The sequence below is a fragment of the Henckelia pumila genome, chromosome 2 (genome assembly GCF_033568475.1).
Source record: "Henckelia pumila isolate YLH828 chromosome 2, ASM3356847v2, whole genome shotgun sequence".
Classification (NCBI taxonomy): domain Eukaryota; kingdom Viridiplantae; phylum Streptophyta; class Magnoliopsida; order Lamiales; family Gesneriaceae; genus Henckelia; species Henckelia pumila.
Genome location: NC_133121.1, coordinates 137778724 through 137797339, shown reverse-complemented (window position 1 = coordinate 137797339; position 18616 = coordinate 137778724). Strand labels below are relative to the sequence as shown.

Here is an 18616-nt window from a genome sequence, read left to right as displayed (position 1 = left end):
CACAGCCTCAAGAAATAAGTGTGGGTAAGTATATATATATATGAGAAGTTTTCAGCTGCCCAATCATTCCTGATCAACTCATCCCCGATCACTAAAACTCAACACCGGGTTTTAGTTGTTTTTTTTTTTTTTCGCATCACTAAAACACGGTATCGGATTTTAATGATCGAAGACAAGTTGAACATCATTAATTGAGCAGCTGAAAATTTCTATATATATATACTCGTTTAAAAATCGGGTATAAATGTAACATAGTACAAATCTCCGAGATATATATAGTTTCAAAGTTAACTAGATATTTTTGTAATTATTATAAACTTTAAGGATGTAGACATAAATAACCAAAAAACATACAATAGGCAATTAATTTCCTCGATACATCTTATAAATTTTTGCTTTGTTATCTCAAGAGAGCTAAAATTTCCCAATTCATCATTGAAAGAAAAGGCGCTAAAGCCGCCCATATATATATTTAAATATGTAACTCAAAACTCCATATGAATATTTTAATGTATATAAAAAAACACTTGGGTTTTGACTCAATTGTTTTTTGGAGAAAGGAAGTCTCGCAAGAATTTTAAAAACAATACAGTAAGTCTATATGAAATTTGGAAATTTACTTTTAAGATTCTCAGCTATCTTCTCTACGAAAATAAGTCAGAGTTTCATTGAATTCAAGAATACAGTCATCCTTGTGATTCAAAATCTTACTTGCAAACTTGATAAATTCCAGAACATATACAGTAAAAACAAACGCACTGCTGTCGCACCTCTTTACTTCTTGAAACAGTTTCTCAACAGCATTTCAAAACACTGATATAATCTCGCAAATCATGTGATCACAAACTCCACGGTCTTTCCAGTTTCCTGAGGATGAAGGCATTGACATAGAGTGTCACTAAGAATCGCAACCCTTTGACCATGCGTCGTAAAAGTTCAAATTTTCAAAATAAGTTGGACATAATTTAATAAGGTGTCCATTCGGACAGCATAGGCGTTCAGACTTGAAACAGATGTAAGCAAAGATACATACCAAGTATGGATGTTTAAGTATTGAAATGCAGCAAGCATTAGCGACATGGTATCTGGATAGCAAAAGCCTAACGTGTGGGATGTTCTTCCAACTCTCTCCCAGTGCTGGTTTAGAAGCACCAGCCTCCCCAGCCACCATATGATTTGTCACCTGGCAGCAGTTTGTGTTATTAGCCTATTCGGACCATAGCCATTAAACTCGCAGAGCATGCTGAAACTTAGGCTCAAGGCGCATGGCAAGCCATGTGTTTCAAAATAAAGCACAATCATATTTATGATCGAAATGTAATATGAAAATTGAGAAACATAGCATAAAAAACTGTAATTTACAAACAGTTGAGCAACAAATCTAAAATTTTACAAGTAGTAAATGTGAATGACTATTATATATGGAATCCACTTAAACTCATCACTCAAGGGGTTCTCAAGGTGTACCAAGATGTTTGCTTATGCCTTGGCGTAGGCTTTTTTTGAAACTATGATTTGAACAAATGAAATAAACATCAATCCAGGTACGTTGAGTGATGCTACATTACTTAATTTATGGCAGACAGAGTACTTGACTTTCACGAGTCATTTCTTTTGCTTCTATCACCATTTACTTATTTGATCAAAACAGATATAATTTCATAGCAGATAAGAAAATATTTAACATTAAAACATGCAAGAGATCATTTTTGTGAATTATTTTGACGTTCAAAAATCATTCAGGACAGATTATATTATAATTATAACTTACTAAAAAACACAAAAATGAGCCTAAGACACTACATAAACAAGCAAATGTACATTAACAGGGCATTTAGAGGCAGCTTGTTCAACATAATTTTTAAATTGTCCAACATCCCTGTTTAGGATAGCAATCTGCATGAAGGTCTTTTTAAGGAAACTTCGATCCTACCCATGGGTAGTGTGGAGTTCCATGATTGGTCCAAATCATGTGGGCCCCACATGATTTGGCCAATCAAATACTTCCACACTACCCATGGGGTACTACCCCATGGGTAGGATCGAATTTTCCGTCTTTTTAAGACTTCGCATGCTTGCCAGTTGCCACGCTAGTCCGACCAACTAATATTTTCTAATTTATCCAATATACGCATGACCATATGGAGTATATAGTTTACCATTATGTAGACGAATACGGTTATTTCTCTTAGAAATTTATGCAATCCACCAGTTTAACCCAATCCCATGCCAGGTTGATTCTTCCGTCAATTTTATAATATTTATTTCTATAAAAATAACAATAGTCAGCTTCAACTGTTAGATGGCATATCTAGTATAATTTGAAATAGAAAAACTTCAGGCATAGAAAAAAACACAACAGTGCAAAGCAAAAGAAATACAAGAGCAATACATAGATACCACAACAGAAAGGTTATGCTCATGCGCTAGCTCCTTCAACAAGAATCCAGCAGAAACCATTAAGGCATGCCCTGCATAAAACCCACAACACCAAAGTCTTTTTAGGCCAATATTACCCATAAATGAAAAAGGTAATGAAAATTTCCTTTGCTCCTGTAACCCTTGAACCCTCCTCAGCTTGTATATCTGATAGGTGTGTTTTAGTAGCATATTCTAATGAATTTTTATTGTCGTTTAGCATGCATTTATTTAGTTGATTTAAGTATTTTGTTTATATTTCATGTATCATGTCTACATAACATGCTCCCGGGTTTATTGTGTAGGAAACAACATTTTATGAAGAAAGTTTGGAGTGCAAAAGAATTGAAGAAAAGAAGCAAATAAAGAAGATGAAAAAGTAGAGCGGTTCGTTAGAGCTGTTAACGAACAGCTCTACCCAACAGCTCTAACGAACAGCCCTTGAAGGAGTGCTATCGCTCTAACGAAGGGCTCTTACTTGTAGAAAAGGAAGAAGGAAGCGGAATCGCGCTGGAGGATTTTGGTTAGCGCATAGGAGAGCGCAAACGCGCAAGGGATTGAAGAATGGCGCATGGGAAGGGCGCTGCTTTGATGATGGTTGTTGCGCGATAGCGCATAAGAGGTGTGTCGAAACCAATGTCGTTTTGAATTCTGAAAAATGTCATTGGGCAAGGTGTGGTTTTGGGTCATGTTGTGTCATCAAAGGGAATAGAGGTAGATAGAGCTAAAATTGATATCATTCAATCTCTACCTTACCCCACATGCGTGCGGGAAGTGCGTTGGCCATGCAGGTTTTTACAGGAGGTACATTCAAGATTTCGCCAAAATCGCATCCCCATGTGCAGGCTATTACAAAAAGATGTGTCATTTGAGTTTGATGAGTCATGCAAATCATCATTTGACAAATTGAAGAACTCCTTGACATCTGCACCAATAATCCAACCACCGGATTGGAGCAAGCCCTTTGAGATTATGTGTGACGCCAGTGATTATGCCGTCGGCGCTGTCTTAGGCCAGAAAGTTGGGAAAGCATCGCATGCTATCTACTACGCTTCACGCATTCTGAACGATGCCCAACGAAACTACTCCACTACTGAAAAGGAGCTTTTAGCAGTAGTTTTTGCTTTACAAAAATTTCGTTCATATTTACTTGGTGCTAAGGTTATTGTTTATTCTGACCATGCAGCTCTTCGTTTTCTGATGGCGAAGAAAGAGGCAAAACCAAGGCTGATCCTATGGATACTACTGCTGAATGAATTCGATATAGAAATCAAAGACAAAAGAGGGGCCGAGAATCTAGTTGCTGATCACTTGAGTCGTCTAGTTCATATTGATGAGGAGCTGAATTTGCGTGACGAATTTCCTGATGAACAGCTGTTCTCGACGACCACCGAATTACCATGGTACGCAAATATTGTGAATTATTTAGTTACTAATGGTTTCCCCTCTGGAATTTCTAAAGCGCAAAAAGACAAAGTAAGAAGTGATGCGAAGTATTATGTGTGGGATGATCCATACTTGTGGAAGCACTGCGCTGATCAAGTTATACGACGATGCGTTCCCGCGAGCGAGGTAATCCCTATTCTCACGTTTTGTCATTCCTATGCATGTGGTGGCCACTTTGGACCGAGAAGGACATCAAGGAAGGTGTTGGACAGCGGATTCTTCTGGCCCTCCTTATTTCGAGACGCCTACCTGTTCTGTAAGTCGTGCGCCCAGTGCCAAAAGACAGGTAACATCTCCCAACGAAAGGAGATGCCCCAACAACCTATTCTAGTTTGTGAGATCTTTGATGTTTGGGGCATCGACTTCATGGGACCCTTTCCGAATTCACATGGTTATATTTATATATTACTTGCTGTGGATTATGTCTCGAAGTGGGTGGAAGCAAAGGCCACCCGTACTGACGATTCTCAAGTTGTTGCAGAGTTTATCAAGCATCACATTTTCTCTAGGTTTGGAATTCCTAGAGCCCTCATCAGTGATAGAGGCACACACTTCTGCAACCGAACCGTGACGAGTCTACTGAAGAAATATCATGTGACGCACAGGATTTCCACGGCATATCATCCACAATCCAACGGTCAAGCTGATGTATCCAACAGAGAAATCAAATCTATCCTAGAGAAGACCGTGAATCCTACGAGAAAGGATTGGAGCTTGCGATTGGATGATGCCTTGTGGGCATACAGAACCGCATTCAAGACACCGATTGGAATGTCTCCATATCGGTTGATTTTTGGGAAAGCATGTCATTTACCAGTGGAGTTGGAGCATCGAGCTTATTGGGCTATAAAAACTTTTAACATGCAGACAAATGAGAGCGGCGACACCGGAAGCTACAGTTGCAAGAATTAGAAGAGATCCGGAATGATGCCTATGCTAGCTCTAAAATTTACAAGGACAAAACAAAGGCTTTCCATGACAAGATGATCTCCCGACGGTACTTCGAAGTCGGTTAGAAAGTTTTGCTCTATCATTCACGACTTCGGTTGTTTCCAGGTAAGTTACGTTCGCGTTGGAATGGACCTTTTGTTGTAACTAATGTCTTTCCTCATAGTGCAGTGGAAATCCAAAGTTTGGACACATCCAAAACATTCAAGGTGAATGACCATCAGCTTAAGCACTATTATGAAGGAGTCCAAGTGAACGTCGGAGTGAAAGAGCATGATATCACTCTCGATGCCCCGCCAAATGTCGAATAAATCACGGCATGCAGTCGAGCTATAGACTGACTGCAAATTTAGCGCTGACTGGGAGGCAACCCAGTGTTTCTTTCATTTTTACTTCTGCTCGTTTTTTGAAAAATCGAAAAAAAAATATATATATTTCAATTTGTCTCGCCCGATCCGCTATTTCCTGCAGATCGAGCGAGTGCTATTTTGCTCGGGACAGTAAGTTTATACTTTTGTCTCGCTCGATCCGCAACATCTTGCGGATCGAGCGAGAGCACTTTTAGTCGGGACAGTGAGTTTGCACATTTGTTGCGCTCGATCCACAACATCTTGCGGATCGAGCGAGAGTACTTTTACCTTAATTAAAACGCCGACTCCCTTCCCCTTCTTTCTTTCTTTCCTTCTTATTCTCTCTTTTCTCTCTTGTGCCTCCCTACAGCCCCACCTTTCGTTTTTAGCTAATTTTCCTCCCTAATTTTATATTTCCATCTTTTAATTCGCAGGCAAATCTCTCGAAAGTTCCGCCACAACTCTTCGGACGCCATCTTCTCTGCCCTCTTCTCCGGCCTCTCTCACGTCGGACCTCACGTCCACCGCCGGTCACCATCCTCAATTTTTTGTCGTCGTGGGTTATTTAATTTGATTCTCCTTAGGCATCGACGTAGTTTTTCATTGTTGATCTTGTGTTTTTCAAGGAGTTAAAGGATTTTTATTCGCACGCAAGGTGTTCGACGAATTGCACCTATCACTTTTACTCTCATCTCCCTACTCTTCATGGGTCCCAAACGCACCCGACACCAAGGCGAATCCTCTTCTCGGGCTGCTGATCGTACTTATGCCGAGTTCGTCGGCCACTTTGTCAATGACGCCGCTCGTCATCGGTACTTCGAAGCCAAGGTAAGTCGTTCACCCATCCCTGAACGTGGTTTTGAAGAAAACTTGGCCTATCCAGATATTGTCCAGACTATTCATGAGCGTGGGTGGACGAAATTCTGCGATGATCCTCCGCCAGCTGTAGTGCCGCTTGTCCGCGAATTCTATGCAAATGCAGCTGAACGAACAGATAGCAAGACATTTGTTCGGGGGAAACTGATCTCTTTTCTGCCCCATGAGCTGAATGATTTATTGGAAATACCGGAGGTGGACGACTCACTCTACCAAAGCCTGCAAAACGGCCCGCATTTGGATGAATTACTTGAACAACTAGCGTACCTCGGTGCTACATGGGTCAATCCAGCTTTTATTTTGAACTTCAAGGAGCGGTTCTTGCGTGTGATTCCTGCAACATGGTATGCTTTTGTGAATCGGCGTCTGATGCCGATCTTGCATTCAAGCGACGTCAGTTTAGAGCGCGCCACCATTCTTTATGCGCTGGAAGTAGGAGCACCCATTAATGTGGGGCGGGTTCTTCATAGCGAGATCCAAAAGTCCATCCATAATGTCACCGTGGGTCTCTATTTCCCCATGATCATCTCCTGTTTATGCTTACGCGCCGGCATTTCAGTTCGGAATGATGAAGAGTGGTTGTCACCTCAGCGACCACTCGACTCCGCTTTCATCGAAGCTAAGAGGGTGCACCGTGTCAAGCATTTTATACGGGATGGTCACTTTCAACCACCACCGCAAGCCCAGCCAAGGCCACCTCCTCCTCCTCGGCGATCTCAAGCTGATGCCATCCGCGAGCTCACGGCCTTCGCCCAACATCAGGATGCATACAATATAGTGGCGGCGCATAATTCGCAGGCTTTGGATTCTTTGTTGCGCAATCTGACAATCCACCATGGTCTTGATCCAAATGTTGTGCCAGCCGCTCTGCCGTATCCACCACCTTTCCCATTCCAATACGCCGCCCCTTTCCTTCCTCCGGAGGCTGAAGAGGAAGATGCCAGAGACCTGTGAACCAGGGGAGTCCCGTTTTGCGTTCTTGCATTTCATTTTGTTTCGTTGTTTGGTTTTGTTCTTCTTTTGTTTTTGCATTGAGGACAATGTGTTGTTTAAGTGTGGGGGGTTACATTACATGCATTTTGTTTCGTTACATTTTCTTGTGTTGTTTATGCATCTTATTGTTGTTATTTTCGTTTGAGTTATCCAAATGCATGAGTTGAGGATGAAATCATTAGCCTATGACGAGATAGTTGAAAAATGGATTTTTGAAAAAATTTAACTCTCGATTGGATATGAGAAACCGTAGGTTGTTTGTTGAATATTCTTAAGCACGCATGTTTAACCAGTGAAGTGTAGCGATGTATTAGATATCGTGGATGTATGTTGGACCATTGCACGACAATAGGTGTTTGTGAAACTTGATAGTGTTTGAATCTTGATGATTTCTTTGATATGACATAAATGATCTTGGGCACACCTAAAAAATAATAATAATAATAATAATAATAATAAAATTCATAACTCCATCCGGGCCTTGACATGATTGAAATCCTAAAAGAGCAAGATCAAGGCTAAGTATGCGGATAAAATGGGGTTGATGCTCCATCCGGGCTATAGACGAGGGGATTGAAATCCTAATCCTGTCTTAGTTGTAGCGAAGTTTGCGGGTAATTATTGGGGCTAAAGCAATACCGGGTGTAAAATCCAGAGGTGCGTAATTATTCTCAAGAAAATTGTGTTGTGTTGAAGGATTGTTGGGAGGAGAATTCTTGATGGTGTAGATTGCACTGAATTGGTATAGGTCGGCGAACAGTCTTGAAACTTTGTTCTTTTGAAGTTGCATGTAACTGGGGTAACATGACACACACACACGTTCGCATTCGACTGAAGGTGCATCATTGATAATTGAGAGTTGCTATGAACTTATTTTTTTGAGGTGAAAATGGTTTTCTCTGAGGCTATGAATTGTGTGATTCATCCTTGCTTAGATGTTTGTTCTGTTTCATTTTGTTTTTGCATAACTTGCTCGAGGGCGAGCAAGGATTAAGTGTGGGGATATTTGATAGTTGTGTTTTTGTTGCATTTGTTAGTATCATTTTTGTTGTTGTTTCGCATTAGTTGCATGTTTTATTTTAGCATTTTGTTCGTATTGCATTTTCCGTGTTTGCATGATGGGATTCTTGTTTTTGTGGTTAGGTCACTTATTTTGCGGACTAAGATGGAACCTCGGAGGAACGGAGATTTGAAGCAAGGGAAATGCTGGACAATTTCTGGAAATTCTCTCTCGATCGATCCGCAAGAGTATGCAGATCGAGCGAGCGCTTATATTTTGAGGACAGTAGGAAGGACAATTTCTCTCGCTCGATCCGCAGATGTTTACCGATCGAGCGAGCCCTATTTACGCGAGGCAGTAGCAGTTGGATATTCACGCCGCTCGATCCGCTATTTCCTGCAGATCGAGCGGGCGTTATGTTTCGGAAAAAAATATATTTTTGAAAACTTTGTTAATTTAGTTCCTAGCTTTTATTAGACTACTATTCCGTTTTAGTAGGATTTTTTATCAAACTTGTGGAGACACATTGGAGGCTAGGTTTTCTTCATGAATTCTTAATTCTAGTTTTCTTCTTTTTTTCTTTGAATTTTGTGAATTTTGCTATGAATCGTTGTAGCTAAACTCTTTTTACTTGGTTGAGGGAGACGAACCCTTGGTATACTTCATTTATGAGATTTGATTTGTAGTGTTTAATCTTTATTAAGTATCAATCTTTGATCTGTTTTATTTTATGTTTGTATGCGAGATTTTAGGATTTGCCATCTTAGGATTTTGTATTGCGAGCAATAGCTAAATTAGAGTTCAAATCCGTAATTATTTGAATAAACTAATTTGCGAAGCAACTACGTGTGATAATTTCTGCTGTTGAATTTATTACTTCGTAGGATCAATTATTGACTAGGCTAAATACAACCGCTGGTGTTTGTATTGTCTAGATTCGTCAGTTTTACTAGTTTGAATGCTACCGTGTATTTAAATCTAGATTGCTGTTATCGGGTTGGTCCATTGGTAAGGGTTAATTAAGAATGTTGTTTTCTAATTAACTAATATTACGGTGAAACAGGAATTGAATTTTCAATGACGAATATTTAATAAGATTAATTATTTTAGAGAATCGATGATTGAATGAATGAATATCAAGGGTGTAGTCGACCGATACCAAGTCTCGTCTCTTATTGAATTTCTCCAGCCTTTTATTTAAATTTTGCATGCTAGTGAATTTTGATTGCTTAAAGTTTTTAGTAGTTAATCCAAACTTGTGGGGGTATTTGATAGGTGTGTTTTAGTTGCATATTCTAATGAATTTTTACTGTCGTTTAGCATGCATTTATTTAGTTGATTTAAGTATTTTGTTTATATTTCATGCATCATGTCTACATAACATGCTCCCGGATTTATTGTGTAGGAAACAACATTTTATGAAGAAAGTTTGGAGTGCAAAAGAATTGTAGAAAAAAGCAAATAAAGAAGATGAAAAAGTAGAGCGGTTCGTTAGAGCTGTTAACGAACAGCTCTACCCAACAGCTCTAAATAACAGCCCTTGAAGGAGTGCTATCCTTTAACGAAGGGCTCTTACTGTAGAAAAGGAAGAAAGAAAGGATGATGCGCTGTTGGAGTTGTGGTTAGCGCTAGTCTTAAGCGCTATCGCGCTTGATACTTGGTGAAAGGCGCAATATGGAGCGCTATCGCGCAGCAATGAGATGAAGGGCGCAGCTGTTGAGCGCAATCGCGCATAAAGAGAATGAAGTGCGCTTAATGATCTGTGCGTACAGATTTGCGAGAAGAAAAGCATCCGCTCGATCCGCGGAACTTGTCCGATCGAGCGGGCCACTTGAGAAATCGGGACAGAGAGTTTGGGAAAATGTCTCGCTCGATCCGCTGACTTTGTCCGATCGAGCAGGATATCGCGCAGAGGAAAAAAATAGAATTTCGAAAATTTAAAATATAATTTTGCGGGCTTTATTTTGTGGGCTTTTCAAAGCAATATAAATACATGATATTTAGACGCAAAATAGGGATTATCAGATCGAAGGAGAGATCGAACGAGAGATTGGAGACGGCTGAAGAACACAGAGGAAACATCTGGCGGCTAGGTTCTATCTTCTCTGTTCTTAGATTTTAATCTTTCTAGTTTTTGTACTTGGTTAAGGAAGACAAAACCCTTGATTTTATTTACTTTGTGAAATTCAGATTTTCATTGTTTGATTTTTATCGAGTATCAAGAGTTGTTCTGGTTTATTTCATGCTTGTGTGTTTGATTATTAGATTGATCACCTGATAATTCTTTCGTACAATCTACCGCTAAATTAGAATTCAAATCCGTAATTGTTTGAATCATCTAATTTGTAAAGCAACTACGTTTAATATTTTCTGCTGTTGAATTTATTAATTCTTAGGAACAACAATTGACTAGGCTAAATACAACCGCTGGTGTTTGTGTTGTCTAGCTTCATTAGTTTTACTCATTTGAATGCTACCGTGGATTTAAATCTAGATTGCTGTTATCGGGTTAATTCATTGGTAAGGATTAATTTTGAATGTTGTTTTCTAATTAACTAAAATTAAGGTGAATCAGGAATTTAATTTCCAATGATGAATATTCGATGTGAATTAATTATTTTTAGGGAATCAATGATCGAGTGAATGATTTCAAGGGTGTAGTCGATCGATACCAAGTTTCGTTAATTTATTTATTTTCTTATTTTAATTCTTGCATAGTAGTTAATTCTAAAATTTCCAAATCCCCTTTTATTTATTTTTAGTATTTTTAATAACACAAATAAATTTCACTTTTCTCGTGGGAACGATCCCTACTCTCGCTACTACATGTTTATTTAGTTAATCTGAGTTGGGTTAATTTGGGCGTGATACGACTAAGCGCTACCAAATTTTGGCGCCGTTGCAGGGGAAAGGCGTTTAATTTATTTGTGTTTTGTTTTTTTTTATTATTATTTCTCCTAGTGCTACTCTGGTTTGTTCGTGCGTGCAGGTGAATCTTCGGAAGAAAAAGAATTTCCCTACGACCCAGAGATAGAAAGAATTTTGCATAGGCGAAGGAGGATTATTGCGGTGTAATACTTCGAGATGTTAAATCAACAAGTATTCCCAAGTTTTATTCAGCAACACGGAGAGCCATTCTACGCAGCATGGGGGAGATTCAAGGATTTGGCAACCATCTTCCGGTATCGTGATTTTTCTAACTATTCTCTCCTAACATATTTTCTTGGTGGTTTGGATGCAGTGACAAGAAGATGGGTAATTGATGGAGCTTTCACAACCGGTATATCAATATTTTGCCGAGATGCTGATACCATGAGACCCCTGTTAGATGATATGGCAGAGTTTGACTATTACTGGTATTCACAATCTCAATACCCAGATTTTACAGACCAACCATTTGAGCTTCAAAAAGAGGAGGGAAGTTGTTCGCAATTGATTTTACATTCGCTGGAAGATATCATGAGCAAGTTTGTGGCATCGACTGTGGAAACTATAGAAGTTCTGAAAAAGTCTAGATGTGACCTTGCGGAGCACATGGAGAATATCAAGAGATCATTCGTCCATGAAGACCGAGAACATGAAGTGAAGCAAGATACTCAAGCATTGACCAACCCAATTTGGTTTAATGATGATGACTCAGAGAACCAGAATTGGGAGCGCGCATCAATTCCTGCTGAAGATTCAGAGGCGTTTGAGTCTTCTCTTCTTATTGAACCGCAGTCGGAAGATGTTCTGGAAGAAATAGTGTATGATGGAAATATGTTACCACTTGAGTTTGAGGATGACGGAATTCAAGAGTCTATCAATATGAGCTCATCGATAGTATTATCATACACACATCCCCAAGATCCTTCCTTTCCATTCGTACCAGCCTCAAAAGATGTTAGTTTTCAAGAGCCCACCGAGACGTTCTCTTCCCATGTTTATCAGCTACTTTGGAGTGTTGTTGCGGTGACGAGTTTTAACTGTTTATATCTGGCCAAGCTTGAGGGCTTATGGAACCAAGACCCATTTGTGGTGTCATATGACACTTATTTTGGGCGTCAGCCGCTCTTTGAGCAGTGCTTCTGAGAGTCAAGCCGATGACTGAAAATCAAGCGCTGGCTGGGAGGCAACCCAGTGTATTTTTCCTTTATTTCATTTTTGTTTTTTGCTTTGTTTTGTTTTGTTTTGTTTTGTTTTCAGGAGCCTAGCCACCCCATCTGCCGTCCAATTTTCAATAGAAGTCTTTCATTATTCAACCTGAGGCCAAAGAGGACGACAATGTCAATACTTGAACCAGGGGAGTTCTGTTTTAATTTTGCATCTCGTTATCATTTTGTTATTTGTGTTGTGTGTTGTGTTTTTAATGCTAGAGCATTGAGGGCAATGCTTTAGATAAGTGTGGGGGGGTGCATTCAGTGTTTTGTTGTTTGTTTTGCATTGTGTTTGTTGCGTACATGCATTTAGTTCGTAAATTGTTTCATGAGTGTTTTGTGTGCATAAGTAAAGGATGATTTCTAGCCTTTCTAGCCTATGACGAGATAGTTGAAAAATGATGATTTTTGAAAAAATTTAACTCTTGATTGGATTTGAGAAACCGTAGGTTGTTTGTTGAATATTCTTAAACACGCATGTTTAACCAGTGAAGTGTAGCGATGTATTAGATATCGTGGATGTCTGTTGGACTATTGCTTGACAATAGGTGGTTTGTGGATCTTGATTGTGTTCTATGAATTTTGATGAAACTCTAGTAAGACACTTATGATCTTGGGCGCACCTAGTAAAAAAAAAAAAAAAATTTATATACAACTCCATCCGGGCCTAGAAAAGATTGAAATCTTAATCCTAAAAGATTAAATTCAAGGCTAAGTATGCGGATAAAATGGGTTGATGCTCCATCCGGGCTATAGACGAGTGGATTGAAATTCTAATCCTGTCTTAGTTGTAGCTAAGTTTGCGGGTAATTATTGGGGCTAAAGCAATACCGGGTGCAAAATCCGGAGGTGTGTAATTCATTATCTCAAGGGAGGTGGATGTATATAGAGGTCATTGGAAGGAATGGCCACTTGAAGTGAGACTTGCACTGAATTGTTATAGGTCGGCGAACAGTCTTAAAACTTTGTTCTTTTGAAGTTGCATGTAACTGGGGTAACATGGCACACACGCACGTTCGCATTCGACTGAAGGTGTATCATTGATGATTGAGAGTAGCTATGAACTTATTTTGGATGAAAGTGGTTTTCTCTGAGGTTATATTATGCATGATCGTCCTTACTTACATGTTTGTTTGTTGTTTCATTCTGTTTTTGCATGACTTGCTCGAGGGCGAGCAAGGATTAAGTGTGGGGGTATTTGATAGGTGTGTTTTAGTTGCATATTCTAATGAATTTTTACTGTCGTTTAGCATGCATTTATTTAGTTAATTTAAGTATTTTGTTTATATTTCATGCATCATGTCTACATAACATGCTCCCGGATTTATTGTGTAGGAAAAAACATTTTATGAAGAAAGTTTGGAGTGCAAAAGAATTGAAGAAAAGAAGCAAATAAAGAAGATGAAAAAGTAGAGCGGTTCGTTAGAGCTGTTAACGAACAGCTCTACCCAACAGCTCTAACGAACAGCCCTTGAAGGAGTGCTATCGCTCTAACGAAGGGCTGTAGAAAAGGAAGAAGGAAGCGCAATCGCGCTGGAGGATTTTGGTTAGCGCATAGGAGAGCGCAAACGCGCAAGGGATTGAAGAATGGCGGATGGGAAGGGCGCATGATGGTTGTTACGCGATAGCGCATTGCAGAATTGAAGAATAAATTCCACCGATCGATCGGGTGTTCTTTACCGATCGAGCGGGACACTTAAGAAATCGGGGCAGAGAGTTTGGAAAAGTTGCTCGCTCGATCCGCAACATATTGCCGATCGAGCGAGACATGCTGTTCGGGAAAAAATCTGTAATTTAGGAATTTTTATTATTAAGGACTCTAGCCTTAATTAAAATATATATCTCGAATTTTAGAGTCTTAGGGATTATTCTGAAGATCTCTTGACGGCTTGGAACGCGAAGAACGATCTGGCGGCTAGGTTTTATCTTTCTTGTTCTTAGATTTTAATTCTTTTAGTTTTTATTCTTGGTTGAGGAAGAAGAACTCTTGAATTTATTTATCTTGTGAGATTCAGATTTTCATTGTTTGATTTTTATCGAGTATCAAGAGTTGTTCTGGTTTATTTCATGCTTGTGTGTTTGATTATTAGATTGATCACCTGATAATTATTTCTTACAATCTACCGCTAAATTAGAATTCAAATCCGTAATTATTTGAATCATCTAATTTGTGAAGCAACTACGTTTGATATTTTCTGCTGTTGAATTTGTTAAATCGTAGGAACAACAATTGACTAGGTTAAATACAACCGCTGGTGTTTGTGTTGTCTAGCTTCGTTAGTTTTACTCATTTGAATGCTACCGTAAGTTTAAATCTAGATTGCTTTTATCGGGTTAATTTATTGGTAAGGGTTAATTTAGAAAGCTGTTTTCTAATTAACTAAAATTAAGGTGAAACATGAATTTGATTTCCAATGATGAATATTCGATGTGAATTAATTATTTTTAGGGAATCGATGATCGAGTGAATGATTTCAAGGGTGTAGTCGACCGATACCAAGTCTCGTTATTTTTTTGATTTTCTTATTTTAATTCTTGCATAGTAGTTAATTCTAAAATTATCAAATCCCCTTTTATTATTTTCAGTATTTTAAGAACACAATTAAATTTACCTTTCCTCGTGGGAATGATCCCTACTCGCACTACTATATTTTTCATTGTTTAATCTGAGTTGGGTTAATTTGGGCGCGACACCACTAAGCGCTACCAATATCCCAAGTATGATTAAATGACATGCACATACAGATTGTACTGCAAATGCATATTCATGCTCCGCTGACTTAAATTAAAGGTAATCTTAAGACATACAGAAAATATTGAACAATATTATTTGGTAAAGACAAGGATACTCCTTTTTATCCTAAAATATATTTATATAACGCATTTACTCGGATGACTATTTGCACAAATAGTCCAAGTTGGTCAGTGAAAGGTTTATCTAAAAATACAGGAAGTATGAAACACAATTGTGATTCACAAGAAATTAGACTGTACCAATACTAGATAATGAAGTGCCAATGGTGTTTATAGAACATATACCATGTGCACCACCACCTCCAAGAACTGGGGATATAAGTGATGAAAGTGAATCAATTATAACCATCCTGACCTGGCAACATATCTGAATGAAAGTTTTTGGTATACACCATGAATCAGATTCCAGGTGCTCAGAATCAGGAGTCCAAAAAATTAAGAATATGGAAAAAAAATTAGAACGATGTTGCATCATGAAAACCTGAGATTTAAAATCGTGCAATAACTGATGAAGCAGATCCAGTAGAGTAAACATGTCAAAGACAGAGTGGTGCATTATGCTGCTCATTACTCGTTCAAGAATTTGGTTAACCTACAAAATGATTATAAAAATAAAAATAGAAATGGTTATTGGTTGTTTTTGTGACATGTAATATCGATTCTACTCTCTGCAAACATATTTGTGTCTAGACTCTGGATATAAACTAGATTCACTATCAACTGAGTCATATGCTGTCATTGAATATATGGAAAGACAACAGCAAAAAATCTTGACCACATAAATCCAGATCAATGAGCATCTAGACAATTCAATCAAAAATTTCTTTGATTTCCTTCTACTAATTAAATTTTTAAATTTTTGAAGAGATAGCAAACCAATCCTGAAAAATTAAATTTTTAACCTCTGAATTAGCAGGATTGAAAGACCGACTGAGAAACTGTGCCATTCTTTTTGGTGAGAAGGAGTTGCCCGAGTCAAGGTACACGACCATGCCCGCGTATTTTTTAGCAACATTTGCCGCCGCTTGCAGGCAAATCTATGCAACACAATACAAAAACATTACTGAAGGTCAAAAAAAATAAAAACATCAAATTCATGGACCAATTGATCGTGATCAGTTGGAGATCAACATTAATCATGCAAAAAAAACACTCATACTTGAGTTTTACCGGAGGATGATGGTCCCACAAGCTCTGTTACATGTCCTTCACGTAATCCTCCTTGCAGAAGAACATCAATCCTAATCCAAAATTTAACACCAACTCTCCTGTCATTTGCACATTGTTCCCTATTCATCTGTTATATAGTTACGTCGAGGGTACCTTTCACATCCTGTCGATAGATGCTTCTTTTGTTCAGCGTTTTCTAATAACTCCAAACCATTTAACCATGGTCGATGCTGATTATCTAATATGGATAAAACCTGTGTGATGCCCTACTTTTCCACAAAACAGATTGAGAGACAGAGAGAGGGAGAGCAATTACTTCCCAGTACTAGCATATAAAAGCCAAGAAAAATGGGGGGAAAAAAACATAGAAAAACAAAAAATGTTACTAAAGAGCTAAATTAACCTGTTTCAATTCATCCGACGAGCAATCTTGTTCTGCAAAAGCCGCTAATGCATAGAGATCATGTACGAGAAAATCTTCAACTACGGCATGACAAGAAACATAATCAGTCGTTATTTTATAAGAAAGTGTTTGCAATAGATTGTGTTTTTGTAAAAGTTATTAATTTATAGATTATAAAAAAGTTAAGAAAAATCAAAAGTTGGTAGTGTTTGAAAACAAATGTTAAAATCTAAAAATCAAAGTTTGGTAGTGTTTGATAAACAAGTGATTAGAATGATTTTAACATTAACCTTCTTAGAATCAAAATTTTAAAAATCATAATCACCACATGACTAGCTTTTGAATTTCAATTAACTTAAGCATAAGCTAACACATAATCTTGGTTTAAAAAACAAACAAAAATGATTTTTTTAAGCCAAAAGCTAACAATCACTGTTTTTTTTTTTTAGTGATCCTAATAATGAATGAATAAAGAATCATGGAATGCGTGAAAATCCCGAGCAAGTGAACTCTCAATACTCCTCGCAAAAACGCAATTACCAAGTTGAAAGAAAACACTCGAATTCAAAATGGCACAAGTGAAGTAGCTGAAAGTGCCCACACAATGACCCCGCTTTCTTAAAACGAGATTCTTTTTAACAATAAAATTGCAACGAAAAGAGATGGTGAAGAAACTAGGTTCTCCAACAGCCGATTGAACACCTGATTTCTCATAATATTGCACATCTAAAATATATTAAAAAATAAATAAATAAAAAAATTGGGCGTTGAACAAAATCAAAAGTAAGAATACGAAGGAAAGGAAATTGGACCGGTGAAAATGCCGTGAGAAGCACAAAATTTTCTGAAATTGGAATCAATGAGAGGATATTCAAGCGCCAGAGCTTCCAGAGGTGCCATCTCTTTTGTATTTCCAGTTTACAGTCGCCATTTATGGGGTTTTTAACCTTTTTATTTATAACTAATTGTTTATATTTATTTCTATTTTTTTATATAATTTTAATTTTTTTCCTTGGCGTGTCGCTGATCCAGTGATCCATCAACTCGATCAGACAAGAAAAACAGAAATTTTCGAAATGAAAAAATATATTAAAATTTAAATTTAACGAGGCAGTGCAGAGATCGAAATAGAAAAAATATATAAAAAAACAATGAAACAAATTAATATACAACACAAAAGCAACCGAAAACGGATTAGGATTTCGACTTTTGGGGGCAGCTTACAAAATATAGACAAAATATTAAAATATAAAAAGATAAAAATTACATTGTTTTTAACAAATATATTTTTAATTAAAAGAAATTCAAATGTCCTTTAAAATTTTCAAAGTCTTCAAATCAATACAAAGATTTTTGGCAACGTCTCTTTCAATAAATACATATCATCAATGCATTCGAAAAAAAATATCATTCATTTTGCTGAAACCTAGTTTTGACTACATTTATAGCTGAGAATGACAATTCCGTTGTACCTGTATAAGCTAAGCTAAAGGAACGAACACAAACATTATCACACTAAAAACAAGGTCGTGTATAACAACTTTTTTAGTCTTTACCAACTATTGACACAAATAAATTAAATCTAGGCAGTTGATCATCAAGACAATTTTTGATTTGGAGAGTAGGAAATATTAATAATTAAAATGTTCTCAGGTAAAGAAGATTGATTAATATATATATATATATATATATATATATATAATATAAAAAAAATCATTGAAATGAGAACGCAACTAATAATGATAAAAAAAAAATTGAATTCAATCCAAAACATTAACCGAACAAAATCTAAAATAACTCAACCAAACAAAGTAAGCAGAAAACATGTATATCAGCATATCGTTAGAACGAATTAAAAATACTCACGATTAGCATACAAAAAAAATCTTGTGAGAATTTAGAAAACTTGGTGCAGCCATGCAAGCGGGTGAAACTTTTTCAAACCTCTTGATTAAGAAGAAGGAAATTAGAATAATACGATTTTTCACTTTTCAAGATGAACAACCCTTTCCTTTTAATTTTTATTAGTTTGAAATTTTTTATTATATCTATATATATATATAAACTTATAGGAAAAGCATATGTATTTTAATTTTTCACGATGAATACCCATTTTATTTTT

The 18616-nt window shown here is 37.4% G+C and overlaps 1 protein-coding gene across 6 annotated transcripts; it reads right to left on the bottom strand.

Moving 5' to 3' along the window:
- Window positions 1–584: 584 nt before the first annotated feature.
- LOC140882223 (DNA repair protein RAD51 homolog 4) lies at window positions 585–17439 on the bottom strand. Of its 6 annotated transcripts, none has more exons than XM_073288075.1 (10): window positions 17307–17439; window positions 16495–16574; window positions 16245–16357; window positions 16081–16162; window positions 15824–15958; window positions 15403–15513; window positions 15162–15288; window positions 2401–2471; window positions 1034–1183; window positions 585–867 (listed from the first exon to the last, which is right to left on the bottom strand). In XM_073288075.1, the coding sequence occupies exons 1-10, from the start codon at window positions 17392–17394 to the stop codon at window positions 832–834; spliced, it is 993 nt and encodes a 330-aa protein (XP_073144176.1). In that variant the 5' UTR covers window positions 17395–17439; the 3' UTR covers window positions 585–831. The 6 variants fall into 6 exon arrangements, with proteins under 6 accessions (XP_073144176.1, XP_073144177.1, XP_073144178.1 ...); XM_073288076.1 differs by having other exon boundaries at window positions 587–867; window positions 15207–15288; XM_073288077.1 differs by lacking the exon at window positions 585–867 and adding an exon at window positions 2160–2267 and having other exon boundaries at window positions 1047–1183; window positions 2393–2471.
- Between the last annotated feature and the right edge of the window lie 1177 nt (window positions 17440–18616).